This window comes from Mauremys mutica, chromosome 14 (genome assembly GCF_020497125.1).
Source record: "Mauremys mutica isolate MM-2020 ecotype Southern chromosome 14, ASM2049712v1, whole genome shotgun sequence".
Classification (NCBI taxonomy): Eukaryota; Metazoa; Chordata; order Testudines; family Geoemydidae; genus Mauremys; species Mauremys mutica.
In genome coordinates, this window is record NC_059085.1 from 26,723,441 (window position 1) to 26,739,458 (window position 16,018).

At 42.5% G+C, this 16,018-nt stretch overlaps 1 protein-coding gene across 6 annotated transcripts in view; it reads left to right on the forward strand.

Moving 5' to 3' along the window:
• Positions 1-4,717: 4,717 nt before the first annotated feature.
• The window catches only part of TDRD12 (tudor domain containing 12), a 246,959-nt gene continuing 235,658 nt past the window's right edge, over positions 4,718-16,018 (forward strand). For 5 of the 6 annotated variants that reach the window (XM_044987027.1, XM_044987024.1, XM_044987022.1 and 2 more), the window contains exons 1-5: positions 4,718-4,842; positions 5,191-5,247; positions 7,727-7,780; positions 11,944-12,096; positions 13,118-13,254. In XM_044987027.1, the coding sequence (XP_044842962.1) occupies positions 7,751-7,780; positions 11,944-12,096; positions 13,118-13,254 (320 nt within the window). In that variant the 5' untranslated portion in view covers positions 4,718-4,842; positions 5,191-5,247; positions 7,727-7,750. Of the gene's footprint in view, positions 4,843-4,864; positions 4,977-5,190; positions 5,248-7,726; positions 7,781-11,943; positions 12,097-13,117; positions 13,255-16,018 lie in introns of those variants that run through there. The other variant, XM_044987023.1, reaches the window with a different exon arrangement.

Below are 16,018 nucleotides of genomic sequence, written 5' to 3' on the forward strand. Positions count from 1 at the left end.
ATCCGCGTGACCGGCGGACCTCCCGCAGAAACGCTGCCGATGGCTGCCTGACTGCTGTGCTTGGGGTGGCAAAAAACTTAAGAGTTGCCCCTGATCTCCACCCTCTGACAAACAGAGGCTAGGGACAGCATTCCTTACCCATCCTGGCTAATAGCCATTAATGGACTTAACCTCCACGAATTTATCTAGTTCTCTTTTAAACCCTGTTATAGTCCTGGCCTTCAGAACTTTCTCAGGCAAGGAGTTCCACAGGTTGACTGTGCACTGTGTGAAGAAGAACTTCCTTTTATTTGTTTTAAACCTGCTGCCCATTAATTTCATTTGTTGGCCCCTAGTTCTTATATTATGGGAACAAGTAAATAACTTTTCCTTATTCACTTTCTCCACACCACTTATGATTTTATATACCTCTATCATATCCCTCCTTAGTCTCCTCTTTTCCAAAATGAAAAGTCCTAGCCTCTTTAATCTCTCCCCATATGAGACCGGTTCCAAACCCCTAATCATTTTAGTTGCCCTTCTCTGAACATTTCCTAGTGCCAGTATATCTTTTTTAAGATGAGGAGACCACATCTCTATGCAGTATTTAAGATGTGGGTGTACCATGGATTTATATAAGGGAGTATGATATTCTCTGTCTTATTCTCTATCCCCTTTTTAATGATTCCTAACATCCTGTTAGCTTTTTTGACTGCTGCTACACACTGCATGGACGTCTTCAGAGAACTATTGACGATGACTCCAAGATCTCTTTCCTGATTAGTTGTAGTTAAATTAGCCCCCATCATATTGCATGTATAGTTGGGGTTATTTTTTCCAATGTGCATTATTTTACATTTATCCACATTAAATTTCATTTGCCATTTTGTTGCCCAATCACTTAGTTTTGTGAGATCTTTTTGAAGTTCTTCAAAGTCTGCTTTGGTCTTAACTATCTTGGCTCAGGTTTGGGAATCTCCCTAACATCCTCAGCCGTGAAGACTGAAGCAAAGTATTCATTTAGTTTCTCCAATGACTTTATTGTCTTTAAGTGCTCCTTTTGTATCTTGATTGTCCAGGGACCCTACTGGTTGTTTAGCAGGCTTCCTGCTTCTGATGTACGTAAAAAAACATTGTATTACCTTTTGGGTTTTCGGCTAGCTGTTCTTCAAACTCCTTTTTGGCTTTTCTTATTACATTTTTACACTTAATTTGGCAGTGTTTATGCTCCTTTCTATTTATCTCACTAGGATTTGACTTCCACTTTTTGTTGAGCTATGTTTTGGTAATAAAATATCTTCAAGGAGGAGCATTATGAAGGCAAGAGAGCTGCCATGGAATTACTGGGGAGTCTGAAAAGGGGAAAATAAGGAAGGTGTTCTAGATCTGTCACTGGTGGGGCCATGGTAGCATACATCCATACAAGTGATGGAGTCAGAGGGGAGGGTTAGGGGCTTAATGTAATAAGATTACAGAAGTAGGTTAATTGTAAAGGGCATTAGATAAGCACAATAAGCTTGTATTTGAAGTGGAAGAGGGTGAAAGCAGTGAGGGACTCTGAGTTGGGGGGTTGACAATGAGAATGATGAACCAATAATTTAGCATTTGAGGGGAATTAGGTAAGTGCTAGGAAGATGAGAGAATTTAAAAATCTTTATACTACAACTCATCAGTTTCAGCATGAGACCTTCACCACTTCCATACTATCTGGCTCACTTGACTTCACTTACTGCAGTTCATCTATATACTAAAATGAGCTGTGAGAAGAAATGCAGCATAGATGACATGCAGGGGATTACCTCATTGACTGTGGAAGACAGTACAGAACTACATAATACCCCTTTACTCTTTTGCACTGCTACTGTCTCAAAATCTATTTTTTCAAGGTTTTTTTGTATTAGTTTGTTACTGATGTCTATCTGTTCTTCTAATTTACCTCTTTGGGTGAGATCTTTTTCTGTAAAACACTTTTGAAATCAAAGATTATTGAACAATTTAAAAGGGAAATTTAAAATCAAGTAAGGTTCATTTCCTTGGTAGAAAAACTACAAACAATTTCTTATTACATGAGAGTGTGTTCAGTTGAAAATATTCAAGAAATATCCTTTCCTTCTCACAAGAAAGTTTTAAGAGAAGGGATCCCCTGCCAGTAACATTTTAAATCTTAAGTGAGTAGTTTCCATCTTTACTGATGTCTGTATGATCTGATGTGTATGTTCTTGTTACACACTAATATAAGCAAAAGCAATCCATCAGGGGGAATATTCCAGGCCAAAAAAGAGGAAAATCTGAAATAAATCGAGAAAGCTTTAGGTATAAAAATAAGGCAATGTCAGAAGGAAATATTAAGTGAGTTAGATACCATTTGTACATTATTTCTATGGGAGACTAAACTGTTATAAGATACTAATGACTGAATGAAAATCAGTGGTGGAAAAATGTGAGAGACTAGATTCTTGCATGTAGGGTGGAGCATGGAGATCAGAGTAAAATATAAATTCCTTTATATAAAAGAGGAAAAATGGTAAGAGTTCTTTTTTCAAACAAATAGCTCAGAGGCGGGCAAATTTTTTGGCCCGAGGGCTGCATCGGGTTTCAGAAATTGTATGGAGGGCCAGTTAGGGGAAGGAGGCGTGGGCCAGCCCCCGCTCCTTATCTGCCCCCCCCTCACTTCTTACCCCGACGCCCCCCCTCCCGGGACTCCTGTCCCATCCACCCCACCTTGTTCCCTGATGGCTCCCTGAGACCCCTATCCCATCCAACCACCCCTTTTCCCTGTCCCCTGACTGCCCCTGGAACCCCTGCTTCTGATGCCCCCCGACACCCCATCCCACCCCTCCCTCCTTCCTGACTGCTCCCCCTGGGCCCCTGCCCCCATTCAACCCCCGTTTCCCACTCTCTGACTGCCCTGCTCCCTGACCACCCCCCCAAACTCCCCTGCCCTCTATCCAACCCCCCCTGCTCCCTGATCGTGCTGCCTGGAGCACCGGTGGCTGGTGGTGCTACAGCCATGCTGCACAGCACAGAGCACTGGGTCAGGTCGGGCTCTGCAGCTGCACTGCCCCAGGAGCTTGCGGGGAGCACTGAGGCTGCAGGGGAGGGGGAACAGCAGGGGAGGGACCGGGGGCTAGCCTCCTGGGGCAGTAGCTCAGGGGCTGGGCAGGAGGGTCACACAGGCCAGAGTTCGCCCACCTCTGACCTAGCTGCTCTGAGACTGATTTGTTTGTTGACCTTCCAGACTTGTTGGAATTGGAAGAAATTAAGACAGTTTAATTAGAGTAAAACAAAATATAGATGTTTTTAAGCATAATCATGTTTGCCCCTCACACCCATACAAGGTTAGTGTACGTGAACTAAATATACTATGCATTTAAACACAAATACAATTTGCAGAGTAAACATTGTAGTGTTGTTATAAAGATTTAATCAGCCTGAACGGAGGATGCTGATAAATGGGTTATCTCAAAGAAGCAGCAAGAAGACCACGCTTTCCTGTATTGTGTAAGAGACATGTTATAAAAATGCAATTTTAGAAATGTTTTAGTGAATTGACAGGAATTTAATTGGTAATGCTTCTCCTATGCCTGCAGTGTAGCTGGAGCAGGCTTGGTTATGCCAGGTCAATGACATGTGCCTTAGAGCCAGCTGTAAAAAAGCTAAATAAAAATGGCAAAGAGTCCTGTGGCACCTTATAGACTAACAGACATATTGGAACATGAGCTTTCATGGGTGAATACCCACTTCGTTGGATGATGTTCACCAACGAAAGCTCATGCTCCAATATGTCTGTTAGTCTATAAGGTGCCACAGGACTCTTTGCTGCTTTTACAAATCCAGACTAACATGGCTACCCCTCTGATACTAAATAAAAATGATCAGAGCAAGTTTTCTATACCAGAACTAAAATATTCTCTTAAGCCTGGCCAGAGCTAAAAGCTCAGGTTCCTCTCAGTGGGGAAAAGAGGATTCTCCTTCACTATCGGACTCGGCGATCTCTTCTAGCCCCTGAGGCTGTGGGGACTTGGTGGTGTAGCTGGAGAAGCTATGCTGCATGAGAGTGATGAGGGCTTGTCTACACTATTGTGTGGGATTGATCTAAGATACGCAACTTCAGCTACCTGAATTAATAGCCTACCTTGAAGTCGACCTACTTAGATCTACTTACTGCAGTAAGTTGACAGCTGACGCACTCCCGTCGACTCTGCCTGCGCTTTTTGTTCTGGTAGGGTACCGGAGTCAATGGGAGAGCGCTCAGCAGACGATTTTTTGCGTCTATACTACACCCCTGCTGGATCGATCCCTGCTGGAGCAGGAATAATGGGGGGGGGGGGAATGCAAGGAGGGGCCATTTTTGTGTCAGGTTCCTTTAGCATAGCAAGATTGTGGCAGCCGTTTGGAGCGTTAGACCAAGTCCCAAGTAACATTATCCTACACCTTCCTCGCGCCGTTCCCCTTCTGCCTCACATCGCCCCTTTCCCGCCTTCTCCAACAGCGCCCTGGATGGACCCTCCCCCCTCCCGAGCTGCCAGGGAGAATACAGTTGGAATCCTGCGCGTGCATAACACGCCTAAGCAGAGACAGTTTGGCGCTATTACAGTACGGGGCGGGGGAGGCTGTGCAGGCGCTTCAGAATGGCTTATCCACGTAAGGTAGGGAGCTCCGGGCTTTTCATACGGTCGGCATAAAAGAGGTAACGTGTGCTCGTGTAACGCTCTCACTGCGCAAGCGCGGGGCGGGAGGAAGAACCTTGCCAGTGTAGCTTCACAATGCGCAGGCGCAGTAGAGATGCGCGTGGTTGGAGTTGCGCGGGCGTCGAAGGGAGGAGTGCCCTCGGCGGTTAGCGCCTCTGGCTGTTCAGCCTGTGTAGGTGGCAAGGCAAAGTGTGGGAAGAGGCTCTTTTAGAAGCTTCTGAGAGAAGTTTGAGGGTGGCTGTTAGTAGTAGGCGCTCGGCCGACGGGCACCTTCGTGGGATGGGGATTGTGAATTTGTGACTGAGGGTGAGGGCTGTTGCGTGGGTCATAGCTGGTGGTGGGGGAAAGGATGCGGCTTCCCTCTGAGAAAACTCAAAAGAGCAACAGAGAAATATAACCGGGCGGAAGGAGTTGGGGGTGTGGCGTTTTCTTAATGTTCTTAAAGAAATTTTTTTCTATCCCTAGTGTGTTGTTAACACTTAACACTAGAGCCTCCTTTATTTTCTTCTCTTTTCCCAAGGGATCTGCGTTAACCCTGACAGAAGAGGGAGGAGAATTGTGTGCTTTCCTTATACATGTGAGTCTCAAGCTAGGGATGTGTGAATGGCGCTGGTAGGGGAGTGCTGGGTGTATGGCTTTCCTAGTATTGTGTGTGGGGGTTATGGGGAAGTTGCCCCACCCATGTATATTTTTCATATATTGAGGTGAATGTGGGATTTAGACAAACCCTCATGCTCCCAAACATTTTATCCCCAATATGAAGAAGGGGTGTGGGTCCCCTCATCAGTCCCACACATTTTAGCCATAGCATTGATGAAGGGGTTAGGAAACTCCACATATTCCTTCTGTTTTATTTCCGATATGGAGGGGTGTGTGTGTGTGTGTTTTATTGCTCTTTCACATTTATTGCTAAATTGAGAGATGATGGGAAGTCACTTTCTCCCTAACATGATCCCCCCCAAACTAGAGTGTGTGTGATGGGAGCATTAGGCTGACAGAGGGTTGTCACATTTCTTGTGATAATATAGCCATAGAGATGGCATCACTTTGTAATTGTTGAAATATGTCCTTTCTGTCTAGATTTCTGGTTCAGGCTCTTTATTAAATTCAACTTTTTTTTTCTTTACCAGCTTTTTTTCTTTTGGCCTCATTTTCATTCTGAAATGTCAACTTTCTCAGCCCTCCATTCTTCTCTGCTTCCCCATGATTGGGCTCCCTTTAAAATATATATAGGATTTTGTCAGCTTGATATTTGTTTAAAGAGTTGAAAGTTGTTTCCGATATCACACCAGCCCTTACGTATTCCCCTGCCACGTTTTTTGTTTTTTATAATCACATTTTCTGATTTTTAATTTTTTTCTCTCCCTGGTTGCTGTATGAAAGGAACACTGAAACAAAAGAGAAAATGACAGATTACATATTAAAAAAAATAACAAAAGTTACTAGACAAAAAGACTGTTAAATGAACAAAAACTAGAAAAAACTTTTACTGTAGTATTTTAATTTATAGTATTCTTAGGTGCTACTTAAGCGATTTTCAGACACTTGTGATTTTTAAGTTGATGATATATCTTTAAACATTGTGTGTTTCTGTAGATGGACTTAATGCGCTTTGTAAATTTGCACTGTACCTTCAAAGATAAAATTCATCTTTCCCTGTCCATTGTTTTATTTTTATCGGAGATGTGGAGGAGAGGATCTTTCTTGTTTGTTTGTATCCATTTTTCATTCTTTTATATCTATGAATCTTCACTAAGGTAGCTTTTTTTTTTCCTTTGTAAGACTGGAGATCAGTGTGTCAGTCAGTGGATCATGTAATTGGGCTCTGATCACTTCACCATTTTGCCCCAAATTTCTGTTTTTAGGAAAGGCTATTAACTGAACTCTTCTGTTATTTCAGAGATCAGTTCATTAAGAGAAAAAATGAGTAACAAATACATCTTCATAAACACAAATTCTAACTCTACTACAGCACTTAAATGCCTTGTAAGATTTTTGGAAAATTCAGCACTAGTAATTTGCTAACTGGACTAGTGCAGATACAGTACACATTTTTGTTTGAATATCTAGCGTGAGCAGCTGTTTACTGAAAAAATACAAGTTTTGGGGTGAGGTAGGGTGGAAAGTACAGTGATGGAAAAAGTGTTTATTTCAGTCGTGTGCATAATTTAAACCTCTAATAGGACTTTGAAGTATAAATTAAAACTGAATACAAACAGTTACAGCTTAATTATCTTGTTGTTTACCACATGTAATCTATTTTTTCACCCATTGATCTCAAAATGATTTACAAAGCGGAGGAAACATCACTTTTTACAGATAGGTAACTTGAGGGAAAAAGGGTGATGGTGTGATTCTCTCCCCCCCCCCCCCGAGGTACTGCATCTACAGCTCCCATTGAGTGGGAGCAGTGTGTGCTCTGCTCTGCACTTCTGAAAATCAGCATAAATGACTTGTCCAAGTTTGCAGAGAGACGTTCGAGGCCAAAAGAGATCATTATAACAATCTAGTTTGACTTCCTGCATAATGCAGGCAATAGGAATGCAGTCGGGATTTCACTCTTGGATCCTGTTAAGGTCAAATGGAAATGTGCCATTTACTTCAGTGAGGACAGGATTTCACCGCAGGTGGCTTCTTGCCTAGCCCCATGATTAGTTAACTAATCTGCAACTGCCCTGTGTTTAAGCAGAGTTTTTCTATTGAGTTTTGATATAGAAGTGTAAGATATATGATCAAAATAAGTTATGTATTTCAGATATTCCGACTGGACTAAACAGATATTTTATATGAATGTGGTTATGTGTTGGGTAGTTAATCTTAATTAGGCTTCAAATTAAGTCTCATTAAGAAAAAATGGTTTAGTTAGTGAAGGCTGTATTTGCAAATCTAATAGCTAGATAGATATCTTTAAAAATACAGCCAACTAAGTGAGTCTATTGTAAATCTGTAGGCTCTTTAGATATGATTAGTATCACTTCAGTTTTAGCTTCAACATTTATAAGATTTCTGTAAAATTGATAGCTAAGCACTTAGTTATCTTTTACGTCTCATTTCAGCATTGCAGAAGAGGACTTCAGTAGATGAAAATGATTGAAGTCTTGATGTTGAAGGTATATTGATTTTGTTTTAAAAGAAATCACAAGTTCTTTACGATACTGAGCATATATTAGAACACAAGAAACTTTAGGGACAGGAAAAAAATATCCAGAATAAAATTGTTCATTTTTTTTTTGCCAGACCTTTTGGGCATACAGTCAAATTGAAATCTAGTAAATTTTAAAAAAATTAAAAGTAATTTCAGATATTTATCTGCTCCTGAACTTTCTCTGCCAGTTTTTATTTGCAAGGATACTTTAATATTCTTAACCTTTTCTTCCATTTTACTGCATGAAGCCCCATAGAAGCAACGTGTGATACTGGCCATACACATATATACAAAGTAAACAAAATGTAAAAATAGAGAAATACATTTTAGCTATAGTAATTTTGGGTGTTACTACAATGAGTGGAAAAACAAGTGTGATTTTTGGGTGTGTGCACAAATCTGCATTGTCCTTCCACTGCTTCTATGAAAAAGAGACGTTTGTTTCAGCAGATCCTGGGGGGAGTGGTGGGTAGAAAGCAGGGAGCTATGGCTCTGTAGTATTATGTTCTTTTTGCCTGTCCACATGGAAGGCCTGCTGGGGAGACAGCATCATTCTTTGGAAATAAGTGAGGAAGCAATAGTTAAGATAATGCTGACCAAGTAGGTATTATCACTCACTGTCCTCTGTTATGGTGGGACCCTTTTCTACAAAACAGAGTATAACAACAAGTTTGGGACTGATAGGAGCAAGCTTCTGCGGGAGCATGGCTACTATGAAGATGGTGGGAATTATTACGGAGGTGCTGGAATTCCACAGGTTACCTGTGATCCATGTAGATTTCAGAAGATCTGTATGCGTTAATGATTGAATTCACTGCCTGTTCCTCAGGGTGGGAAAAGCCAACCCCTCTAGGTGGAAACTCTAAGAATAGGCATTCATGACATTTCCTGCTCCCTGTGTAAGAGAGGCCCATAATATTATAGATTGATTGTCTTTATGCATGGTTTAGGGCACTTGCAAAATTTTTACAAAGGTTTACCAGCCCTGGCACACTTTACCTCAGTGATTCTCCACCTAGGTTAATATAATTTAGTAAGGCTGCTTTAGGTGGGAACTTCTGAATACCAGAAAAATTGAACTGTGTATACAGAAAGAAAACAAAGGATAGAAGGAAAAAATGGACAGAAATTTTGTGGTTCTGACAAAACTGAACATTTCCACTTGAAGAGCTCAGTTCCAATTGCCTGCTCTTTTTCTTCCATTCCCAAAATGTAGTAATTAGGATTCTCCTTAAATTATTCTTGAGCTGAGGAGGGAACTAACACTAATTGTGGTTTGATTCAGGGAAGGGCAGGTGTGATGTGTCCTAGGTATGCCCTGTATGTAGGAGATTGTTGGAGGAGAATGTTGTTTGTTGTGAAACCATGAAATGTGTCCTTACTCCCAGGACTCTAGGCTAATATTTTTCTGTTGGGAGATAGATGCTTCTAAATCCAAAATTGTAGTCTCCAGCTCCAAATCTTTGGTCACTACCCAGTCAGTTTTTAACAGAACTCAGTAATATTCTAGTGATGATTAACTTACGTCATTTAAAAATAATTAAACTGACAATATAAGGTTTTCTTATGCCCAGCGTCAATATGACATACATTTTCTAAATATATTAAATGTACAATAGTGAACAAAAACTAAGATTTCCTTTTATTGTAAATACTCTGTTAAAAATCCATCCTGTGCTCCCTCACTAGACACAACTGTCCTTTTTCTACACTGCTATTAGTCCTTCCTTCATCCCTCCCCATGTACATGGTGTTAACTTCCTCCTGCAGTGCAGTCAGCAAACTCCGTTCCCATCCTACTTTCTCAACCAGACCATGCCTGGTGTTTACCAAGTATTTCTCGGCTTGATGTCCAACAGGTTTCAGTGGGTTTCTTTTATGTTGCTTGTACCCTTCTTGGTGGTAAACTTGCTGGGCTGGGACCTTTGATCCCCTTATTTAGTTGAACCTTTTAACTTAATTAGCCTTCTCTGGAAACAGGCAGAGCATAGGCAACACTTCTGCCTATCTTTGCTCTCAGTGGAAAGATGGATAAAGAAAAGAGAAGCAAGCACAGAAAAAGATGTGCCAGTTATTCTGCCATGCTTCAGTCCTGCATAGAAGGGCAGAACAGTTAAGCTTGCTTTTCTAGCTGCCGGAGCAGGATAAATCTTTATGCTCATGAGGGAGGCAAGAAGCAGCATAAAAGGGACTTGACTCATATTTATCATCTGGCCCTGTGTCTTTATTAGAATTGTCTCTAGATAATTCTAATCATGCAGAAAGAAAGCTTATGTTTCATAAATGCAGAAAACAGGCTTAAATTCTGATTTCCCAGGCCATACCCATAGAACAGTTCTAAAAATAATTCCTAGCAGATATCTTTTAGAATAACATCTCGTCTTGATTTTAAAACTGTCAGTGATGGAGAATCCACTGTGACCTTTGATAATTTGTTCCAAAGGTTAATTACTCACTGTTAAAAATGTACACCGTATTTCCTGAGTTTGTCTAGCTTCAACTTCCAGTCATTAGATTGTGTTATACCTTTCTTTCCTAGAGTAAAGAGCCAATTATTAAATATTTGTTCTCCACATAGCAATTTATAGATTGTAATCAGTCACCCCTTAACCTTGTCTTTGTTAAGGTAACAGATTCAAGGAGCTCAGTCTGTCACTATAAAGCAGATTTTCTAGTCTTGTAATCATTCTTGTGACTCTTCTCTGAACTCTCTCTAATTTTTCAACATCCATCTTCAATTGTGGGCACCAGTACTAGTATTCCAGCCACGGTAGCACGAGTACTAAATATAGAGGTAAAATAACATCTCTGCTCCTGCTTGAGATTTCCTCTGTTTATGCATGCTGGGATCATGTTAGTCTTCTTGCCCATAGTGTTGCACTGGGAGTTCACATTCAGCTGATTAACCATCACAACCCCTAAATCTTTTGAAGAAGCTTATAAAGCATTCCTGTAAACTCACTCCACAAGAGATGCCACATAATGGTCAGAGAAAGGTAATTTTATGAGGAAACATGCTGAGTGAATCCTTTGGTCCTGTATCCCTGTATTTTCCAACCACTATAAAATAGACATAATTATGAGCCCATGCGATTTGACAGGAATATTACAAAATATGGTGTGTCAGTAACCTTTCTTGACCCCCAATTTTTGTATCTCTGGGTACAGTTTAAACAGTCCAATAATCTTCCTGGGATTTTTTTTTTTTTTTTTTTACTCACTGCTCAAAGTGTCTTATTTTGAAGATGTTGGATGTGAAGGCAGTAGGCGGAGGAAAAAATATTTCTTAGGTTTAGATGATTGAACTCTCCATATTCAACCATCTTGGCTTCCTTCAAAGAAATTATCTTTGGTAAACATATGCCACAGAGAAGGAATGGATTATTTTAATTAAAAGTCTGTTACAGATCTTGGGTTAAATATGTTAAGGAAACATGAAGAGTGTATTACAGTTTTGGAAGTTACCAGCATTTCTTAAGCTATTGAGTTCATCCAAAACTGTGGAAAATTATGGGTTAAAAAAATTGGGGAAGCCAGCTTGCCTTGGAGGTGGACTTTGGAAAAACCTGTACGTCAGTGCTTAAGCCCAAAGCACAGTGGAGAGGTGAAACCATGTTCCAAAGAAGTGTGCTCCAGATCCCCAAGACCAGTGTGTGGAGGAAAGACCAGGTGTCTTCAGTATGCTTCTGGATTGGAGGCCCTAGAATGCAAAATTGTTCCTGGCAACACAGCTGGTGAACTGGACTTTGTTATGCTAAGAGTATAGTATGTAATACTTTAAATGTGTAAATGCTGTTGTTTGGAATGTTAAACAGATTATCCTAATTATTTTTTTACAGAAGCCCTTCCATTCACCTTTTAATGACGAAGTGTAAATATCAGAAGATTTCTGACTTTTTTAAGCCACTAGAAGCTCTGACTTTTTAAAAACTTTTTTCATATTACCAGTTATGTGATTTGAACATTAGTGACCATTTTGTCATTGAAAGTTTGTGTATGTATGTTGTTAAGATGTTCTTGGAAATGTGGCTTTTAGGTTGTTGTTTTTTATTTTAATCTCAGCATCTGATATTACTCATTGTTCTTGTCTTTTTTTGTGGTTTTAATTATGCTTCACCTTTTGATTAGATTGAAGACCCAGGTTGCTTTTGGGTCATTGTAAAAGGATGTGGGTCTTTTGTAGACCGTGAAATGGAATATAAAAAACTGCATGCTGAAATGAATCAGTTCTATAACAGAGATGTGGAGGAAGTAAAGCCATTAACATTAGAAGAAGGGCAGGTAACATTTTCAGTCATTTTGCTACATAAAGATTGTGAGGGAAGTAGAAAATTCTGGTATTTTATTGGGTCATTAGAGGTTTATATATTTGTTAGAATCATAGTTTATAAGTATTTCTTATCCTGAAAATATTTCCATTGCAGTACATTAAAATGTAACTACACTATCTTTTTCTTGGGCTTTTGAGAAAAATGTGTGGTGTGGGTTTAGAGGTATTTTGGATGTTTGGGCAGTCCTTTTTAATATTATATAATTTAAGTTAGAGGATGAGCACATGTACAGTAAAAGCTTTATCTGGCATGTTGGCAGAATGGGGGGTGCCAGTAAATAAAAAATTCCGATTAAGAGGGAGGGAGTTGGGGCACAGGAGCAGTTTCGGGGTACCGGATCTGGGCGGCGCTCACCTCGGGAGGCTCCTCGCAAGTGGTGACATGTCCCTGCTGCTCCTAGGCGGAAGTGCGGCCAGGCAGCTCTGCACACTGCCTCCGCCCGCAGGTGCTTCTCCCACAGCTCCCATTGGCTGGTGACTGTGGCAAATGGGAGCTGCAGAGCCAGTGCTTGGGGTGGGAGCAGTGCACGGAACGCCCGTGGCTGTTCCTCTGCTTAGGAGCAGCAGGGACGTGTCACCGCTTGTGGGGAGCTGCCCGAGATGAGCACCGCTCAGATCTGGCACCACGAGCCTCTCCCGCATTCTAATTCCCTGCCCCGAGCCCCCTGTCACACCCAAATTTCCTCCCAGAGCCTGCGCCCTGCATCCCCTCCTGAAATGCTGGGTTTTAGAGCTTTCCAGTTGGCAAACTGCTGGATAATACAGATTTTACTGTACATATTTTATACATTTGTAGAAATAATATATAATCACAAGCTGCAAAATACTTTTTTGGAGGACATCACTGGAAATAAAACTGTATTTTCTTCTCAGACTTTGTGCTGTAGCTATTTCTGTATTCAAGAAGTGAATATATAACTTGTACAAATCTAGGTTAATGTACAGAAATATATGTATCTTTTATTTCCCCAGGTTTGTGTGGTTTTTTGTCAGGAACTGAAATGCTGGTGTAGAGCAGTTGTTAAGTCAATCCTGTTCTGTGCTGATCATTACCTGGCAGAGTGTTTCCTTGTGGATTATGCCAAGTATGCTCCTGTTAAAACAAAAAAGTATGTATTATTTTGATTTACGAAGTTATTGCTGAAACCTTTTTTTTTCATATTAATGCACTTGAGTATTTTTAATCTTGATTTATATTGACTAAAACTAGAGAGCCATGGTAGTTTAAATTGTGAAGACTGTGGATCAGGTCCTGCAAACACTACTAGGCCTATAATGGGATCATTCTCAGTATTAAGAACTACCTGACGTTATTTACAGTATCAAGTGCTACATTTGTCACTACACAGGCTAGATACCTCTAGGGCAGCATTTGTCAAACTGGGGTCTGTGAGGGTACTCCAAGGGGTCCACTGGCCCCACTGATCAACTTCTCCCCCTCCCTCCCAGCGCCTCCTGCATGTCGGGGGAACAGCTGTTTAGCAGCGTGCAAGAGGCTCTGGGAGGGAGGGGTAGGAGTGCGGATGGGGCGTGCTCTGGGGAGGGGTCGGAATCATGTCTGGGGCTGCCGGCCCTGCGGATCAACTCTTCCCCCTCCCTCCCAGTGCCTCCTGCACACCGTGGAACAGTTGGGAGGGAGGGGGAGGAGTGGGGACGGGGCATGCTCGGGGGGGGGGGGGGAGAGATGGGTCCTTGGGGGAAGGGGTGGAGTGGGGTGGGCCCTGGGGCTGAGGGGGGGAGTTTGGGGGTCCACAAAAAATGTAAATCAAAATGGGGGTCCTCAGGTTGCTAAAATTTGAGAACTGCTGCTCTAGGGGTATGCCTACACTGCACACTCCTTACGGCAGTGTGTTGAGTACATACTCTGCATGACCCTGGAGCATAGGTATAAATAGCAGTGTAGATGGTGAGGTGCTGCTGAGGTGAGTAAAGACATGTTTTAACCCTTAGGATATGTACCCTACAGGGCTCTCTACACACTCAAACAGTGCCTCTCCCATCTACATTACTATTTTTAGCAGGGTAGCGTCTCACTGAAAGTCTTTTCCTTCCACAGGGAGCTACCAGAGCCTTTCCCTGCCACTGGGAAAGACTGGCAGCAGGTTGGAGCCCTTCCCCACTGCTCCTTTCCCCTGGCTGGAGCCTTTCCTCATGCAGTGAAAGACTTGGGCAGTCAGGAAAGGCTCCACCAGCAGCTCCCAGCTGCTGAAGCCTTTCCTCTCTGCTAGTCCCTCCCATGCCCTCAGGCTAGAACCTTTCCTCATTGCAGTGAAAGGCAAGGGAGTTTCCAGAGCCTTTTCCACTGCTTTCCCCCACCGGAGCCTTTAACTGATGAGAGTAGCTACGCTAGACACTGCTGTGTGGATGCAGCTTGCTTTTCATTGCAGTGTATGGCGATGCATATCTTGTGCTCTGCCAGTGGTATGCCGTGTAGACATAGCCTAAAAAATGCAGCAGTATTCACGAAAAGAACCTTCTTTGGTGCAGAAGGGATCAAATTGGGTGAAAAAGCCTCCAAATACCAAGGAAGCGAGCAACATCTCTGTAGCATGCTCCCTTTGGCCTCAGAAACTGGAGGAAGTATTAAAGCTGTAGTTTTTTTTTGGTGAGGGGGAGGGCTGTTCAATGTCTTCGGATTGGTTGGGTGGGGGTGGAACTAGGGTACAGCTACTTTCCTTAACAAGCGCACTTTAGTGATACTGATTTCAGAAATAAATCTGTTCTGTGCTTGTGGCTGGTGGAGCTAGCAGTAACTGGCTTCCACATCTTCAATTTTCTATTGGAGAGAAAAATAAAACAAGATTGCCATTGGCTAACCAGGCAATGTGTCTCCTAGAAAGGATGCATAAAATCAATGTTTTTGGTTTTTTTTTTTTAAAAAGGATTTTTTAAATTTAAATTAGAAAACAGGTTTATGTTTTAAAAAACGCCTTTAAAACTAAATTTGAAATTGACAACCTATATGAAGGTGTAAACTTACCATAACCTATTACAATAATTTAAATAATAAAAATAATATTAAGCACTACATATTTACTGCCAAGTTTTAAGGAAAGTCAGCTGAGATGGTAGAATTCACAGACTAAGCACTTGGAAATGGGGTTTGCTAAGTGTTAAACCAGCTTTTGACAGCAGATACTTATGCAGGTGCAAAGAGAATATTTTCTTAATTTCAGTTTGTTCAACTAGTTCAGTTCAATGACTTGTTCATTCCTCTAGGACAGGGGTGGGCATACTATGGCCCATGGGCCACATCTGGCCCATCAGACATTTTAATCCGGCCCTTGAGCCCCCACTGGGGAGTGGGGTCTGGGGCTTGCCCTGCTCCAGGCGGGGAGTGGGGTCGGGGACTTGCCCCACTCCACACATGCCAAGGCTCCGCACAGCTTCTGGAAGCAGTGGCATGTCCGCCCTCCAGGACCTACACGTAGGGGCAGCCAGGGGGCTCCGAACCCTGTCCCTGCCCCAAGTGCCACCCCCTCAACTCCCATTGTCCGGGAACCTGCCTGCAGATAAGGCAGTGTGCAGTTGCCTGGCAGGGAGGGTTGGATAGGCATAGGGTCCCAGGGGGCCTGTCAGGGGGCAGGGGTGTGGATGGGGTTGGGACTGGGAGCAGGGGGGTTGGATGGGGGTAGGGTCCCAGGCAGCAGTGAGGGGCAGGGGGGGGTCCCAGGTGGGGGCAGTTAGGGGACAAGGAGCAGTGGGGGGGGGTTGGATAGGTCTGGGGTTCTGAGGGGCGCAGTCAGGGGGCAAGAAGTGGGAGGGGGTGGATAGGGGGCGGGGGCCAGGCTGTTTAGGGAGGCACAGCCTTCCTTCCCCGGCCTTCTATCCAGTTTTGCAATCCCAATGTGATCCTCGGGCCAAAAAGTTTGC